Source organism: Morone saxatilis, unplaced genomic scaffold, assembly GCF_004916995.1.
Source record: "Morone saxatilis isolate NCDOM2014 unplaced genomic scaffold, NCSU_SB_2.0 Contig23, whole genome shotgun sequence".
NCBI lineage: Eukaryota > Metazoa > Chordata > Actinopteri > Moronidae > Morone > Morone saxatilis.
This window is the reverse complement of record NW_023339796.1, coordinates 786,671-792,268: the sequence shown is the minus strand read 5'-3', so window position 1 is coordinate 792,268 and position 5,598 is coordinate 786,671. Positions and strand designations below refer to the sequence as shown.

The window sequence follows — 5,598 nt, the reverse complement described above, 5'->3', positions numbered from 1 at the left end:
TCTCACACAGCTTCTGTGCACGGCACCTTCTCAGCAAGCAGGGGCGCTTGCAGCTGTAGGGGGCGCCAATTTGCCAATTCCCCACACAGTGATATGATAGAACAGATAGATAATAGAAAACCGCTTCGCAGCGCAGAGGATTTTTTTTTTAAGTGCTCGTGCCGCCCCCCATGTGTCATGAAAAAATGCCGTGCTGGGTGGCTGCCACCTTCGCCCGTGCCCAGTAGAGACCTTCTGTTAAGGGATGTCTTTGTTTTTACTGATCCACATTAATGGCATTAATGTAAATGTTTACCAGCACTGTTTATATTGATGGAAGTGTCTAATTCCTGCTAACATGCTAACGTGCTCTCTGCTACAGGTGACTCTCTGAACACCGTGACGTTTGCCATTTCAGAGGAGGGTGACAGCTTGTCGGTGGTAGAGGATGCAAATGTCTGGATCTTCCTGAAGGTGTCAAAGGGAAACCGAGTGAAAGGTAAAGTGATGCTGCAGCTCCTGCAGCTTCATCAAGAAGATCAGAATGAAGAGGAGGAGGAGGAGTGTGTCTCAGAGAAGATGGTGGACACTCGCCGCAGCGGCTGGCACACCCTCGCTGTCTCTCAGAGCATTCAGACTCTGCTGGATGCTGGCCGCAGCTCGCTCAGGCTGCGGGTTTCCTGTCTGATGTGTGCAGAGGCTGGAGCCTCACCCATTCTGGTGCCAGCCAAGGCAGAACGAGCTGGAGGCCGAGATCAGTCTCACCGACCATTCCTCATGGTGGTGCTACGAGCTCGAGAGGAGGTGACTCAACGAAGAGTCAAACGAGGTCTGGAGTGTGACGGGAAAATACACATCTGCTGCAAACGACAGTTTTACGTGAACTTCAGAGACATTGGCTGGAATGACTGGATTATTGCTCCATCCGGTTACCATGCCAACTACTGCGAGGGCGACTGTCCAAACCATATGGCGAGCATCAGCGGCTCATCACTGTCCTTCCATTCAGCAGTCATCAATCATTATCGTATGAGGGGTTACAGTCCATTTCAAAACATCAAGTCGTGCTGTGTACCGACGAGGCTACGTGCAATGTCGATGCTCTACTACAACGAAGAGCAGAAGATCATCAAGAAAGACATCCAGAACATGATCGTGGAAGAGTGTGGCTGCTCATAAACATTTGTAAAGACTTTAGAAACACTTCCTGTTTCCTGCAGGAAAAAAACATCAGCTCAGCACTTTCCCAGTAAAGATAAAGTATTTATGTTTAGTGACGAAGCTTTGTGTTTCTTATTGGGAGAGACTTTTTTCCACATTGGAATGGCCTGACAATACTATGCAACACTTAACCTGTCGACATTTATATGTGTGCTTTGTCTTTTGGGTTAGGGTCTCTTCTTATAGAAAGGGAGGGAATGGGTTGTCTCTTGAAAGTGGAGGTTCATTTATAAGTGGATCTGTTATCTATAAAGTGCAAAAATAAATGTAGCTGTATTCATGCTCAGTTGAGTTATAAACAGTACTTAAAGGTCAACTTTTGCTCTACATGAATTACTGGAGTTGAGCCAACTAATTTATGAATTAATTCAATGGATAGGGTTAGGGTTAGGGTTAGATAGAAGATATTTTCTGGAACATATTTGCATACATGTGTACATCAGTATCCACTTTATGCTAGTATAAGGAATTTATCCTGAAGTGGCAACTTTATACTAGTTAGTTATTTAACTAATTAACGGCTCATCTTCATCTGCTGATTCTCACTACTCACTAATATTCTCATCTAAACAGTCATGACAACAGTTGATTAATGCATGCTTGTGTTTAATCAGGATACTGGAAAACGCATCCATGGCTTCTCAGTCCAGTACAACTGTACCAGTGTAGTTCCTGGTGCTGAGCCAGTACTGGCAGAGAGCAGCATTGTATCTGCCTCTGGATGCTTGAAGACATAGACCCAGCTGTCAACGCCAGTGCTCTGGTTGGTTGAAGCCTCTCCCTCAAAGTGTATTATATACCTGACCAGTTTGTGTCTTCAACTGTTCCTTCACAAGCTTCTGCAGTATGAACTTGTTTCCCGAATCGACCATGAGTTTGTTGAACTCAGCAGATCCTTATAAGAATTGAACCAAACTGTGAGGACATGGACGTGTTTGTTCAAACTCCAAGGTGATCTGCTGATAAAACTCTGGCAGTGACCTCTGGGTTCTCTGAGTTAGGGTTAGGGAGAAGAGAAGGTGTTGAGTGATCCTGATTCTGAGTAGTTGAGTCTGGAGTTAGAAGACGGACTCAGAGCTCATATGTAGACATTTGTCATCTCATTTTCTATGCAGGGTGTATATGTTACCAGCGGGCAGGCCAGAGCTTCTAAAGCCGTGTTTCCACCAAGCAGTCTAGGCAATGCCAAATTGAGGGGGGATGTCTGTACAGATCACAGATCAACTATAATCTGCTGCACCACTAAAGTAGTCATGCCCACCCCACCCTGGTCCAGTCCATTTCAGTTTGTTACATATTGGAATAGCTATTTTTGTGTTTCATTTAGCAAAAGTTGTGCAGGATAGTCAATTTATACCATTCATTTTTTTCTCTGCTTTCTTTCAGCAGTCTTTTGTCTTGCAGCATTTCCTCAAACACAGCTTGTGTCCTTGTTGTACCAAGAACAAAGAAATGTGTGTGAGTCAGAGAGAGTGAGCATTAGAAAAGTAACAGTGAATGGAGCATAGAGGAGGAAAAAAGTTAGCGGTAAGTTGTCAGTCTGGCAAACATAGTATAAGTATATATTACAAGACCAAGAAAAGTCTCTCTGTTTACCAGATACTGGAAAAGTAAAGAGGATTAGTCCTAAAGCCCCAGTACCAACCCTACCTACATAAAGAGTACTGTCTACAGTCGAAACACAAAACAGATCTATGGTTTAGGTACAGGTAGGTGGGTTAAGTACAGGTTTCAGCGGTATTATGTTTGACTGTGTTTGGTGCAAACACAGCTCAAGTGGTACATTGAGAAGAAGTGTACAATCCGACTCATTGGATGTTCATGTGGCAATAACAAACTATGTGATGTATTGTCAGCTCTCATAGAGCTGTATTTCAGCAGTGGGAGCTAAATTAAAAAAGTTTTTTAAAACTTCATAGATGACAAATCCACTGAGAAACAAACCACAATCACAGAGGTGCTAGAGATGAGCAGTATAATGTGAGAGGATCATTCTGATATGTTCCACTGTTTACTGAAGGTTTAACCTGTGTTAAAATCTCTGATGTAGAGATACTTGAAAAAAACATGTTCAACTGGCTGCTGGAGCCAAACATTATAATTAATATAATTATATATTATATTATATATATTATGTGTTATTATGAAATAAGTTGAATGTTGATAACATATTTTACATTCCTGGCAGAGATTTCGATCAGAAGAAAGCCAAAGACACTCAACAGTGAAGTTTAAACAAACTGTGATTAAAAGTGTCAGTTAATGAGTATTTTTAGTATAAATTATTGAACACTTTATAAGTTTTTTTGTTGTTTCTTCATTATAAAAAAGAAAAAAGAAATGTTACTGCCAACTTTATATAATTTATTTGCTTTTATGTTTTTCTTAGCTTCATTATTAAACAAACTGTCAACATTTCATCATTAATTGTCCTTATTTTGTGAAAACAAACAGACCACAAATCGATTTGCAAGCACCTGATCAGATTTAACTCCTCAGAGGATAAACCTCAAAAGAACATGATCTTTCCTCTAGTACCCCCATCAGGACAATTTTCCAACAACAGATAAATCATCATGATGGAATTAACTCTGCAGCCTGTAGGGGATGCTAACAGGACTTAACACATTGTAAATTCATTTTGCACATTTGTTGAAAAGTTTGGATTAAATTACAACCTTAGATAAGGAAGTGTTTTCACGTCAGCTGATTTTATATACAGCAAATAAAAGTTTTCTTTGTGTTTTTTGTGGTTTAATGATGTTGACAGTTTGTTTGAGGTCATCCTCTCTGCGTCCTGTTCAGGTGTTTTCAGAGATCAGGATCAGATCTGAGCTCCGCTCTGCTTTCACACTTCCACAAAGACAGTCAGAGCGATATAGAAACCCGACACTCAGTTCTTTGTTTGCAGGTACAAACTGGTGCGATGGCTGACTTAGAGGCTCCTCGACTTCCTCTTTTGACTGTCACACCAAACAGCCGCTAATGTTTGTAAAGTTTGCAGGTCCACAACAAGCAGGGCAGCCACAGCCATTTGGCATAGCAACACTCTGTTTGTTCACTGACCTACAAACTCATCGCTGAGTCGACAAGTTGATTTAAGAAAGACAAAGACGGCTGCTGAGGCGAACACAAAGCACTCTGGGTAGTGGAGCACAACAGAAAGACTTCCTGAACACATTGAAACATTTATCAAAACTGATCTCAGAGCTGCTATATGAAGAAAAATGCACCACATCTCAGACATAATGAAACCAGCCAGAGAACTTGGCTGAAGTCTGTGTGTGTGTTTGACCTGTTGTTGGCTGGCAACCCTCCAAGGTGTATTATACCTCCGACCCAGTGTAGCTGTGGACAGAGATCAGTTTAAGCTCAGGAAAAAAGGTTTGATCAATAAAAAATAAAATACTCTTTTTAGAGTATACTGACCAAAAATTGCTTCAAAATTGGACATTAAATTAAAAATTCCTGTTGGGTTTGGTTTGATATGGGTCCACAAGGCTTTTTTGTACAAATAGACGTCATACATACTGTATGTCTAGCAATGTTTTTATACATCTCTGTGAAACATGATGCTGGGGCTGCTTAGTTGAAATTTTCTAGGGGGCGCTATGGAGCCATTTTGCCACATCTATGCATAAGAGCCATATTGATGTGAAATTGCACCATTTGTTATGTGTGTACTGAATTTCATGAGTTTTTGAATATGGCTAGCCCACCAGAAATGCGATAAACTATAAAAACAAAACATTGACCTTCGCCATGTTGTCATGGCAACAATTCAATTCAATTCAATTTTATTTGTATAGCGCCAATTCATAAGTTATCGCAGGAGACTGAGACCAGATTTCAGCTTGATCTGGTCAGTCTACTAGGAGTAGTACATTAAAGTATAAAACATTTTCATAACTAATGATTCTTAACTTTTTGAGTATGTTGAGGCCTCCAAAAATGTGATTAATTTCATCCTATGTGATGGTGGTTTATGCTATGGAGGATTCATTTAGACCACAATCTCCTCAAAATTCCACCAGACTTGACCTGAGTCCCCCTCACGCTGTCAGCAGCTGCTATCACCCTGCTAAACCACATTGTATCTGACACATTTTCACTCATATGCTCTTGTTTTAATCTATCCAGTGGTTGCTCCATGCAGGCTCGCATCTCAGCTGCGTCTCCCAGACATAACTGCATCCAGAGCTATTCATTTACATTCACTTCACGAGAAATACGTGCATAAACATGAGGTTGGTGCCAGTATACACTGTGTTCCAAATTATTATGCAAATACAATTTCAATTAAACAAACATTTCATGTTTTGTTTTTCAATGAAAGTTTTCAATTGTGCTGCTTTCCATGTCTGTTTAAATCACTGACATCAATCTCAGACAGGTTTG

The 5,598-nt window shown here is 40.8% G+C and overlaps 1 protein-coding gene across 1 annotated transcript in view; it reads left to right on the top strand.

Moving 5' to 3' along the window:
* Positions 1-1,158, top strand: part of inhbab (inhibin subunit beta Ab) — a 2,162-nt gene extending 1,004 nt beyond the window's left edge. Inside the window, exon 2 of the mRNA XM_035670308.1 lies at positions 362-1,158. Coding sequence (XP_035526201.1) covers positions 362-1,158 — 797 coding nt within the window. The remainder of the gene's footprint in view (positions 1-361) is intronic.
* The last annotated feature ends 4,440 nt before the right edge of the window (positions 1,159-5,598 follow it).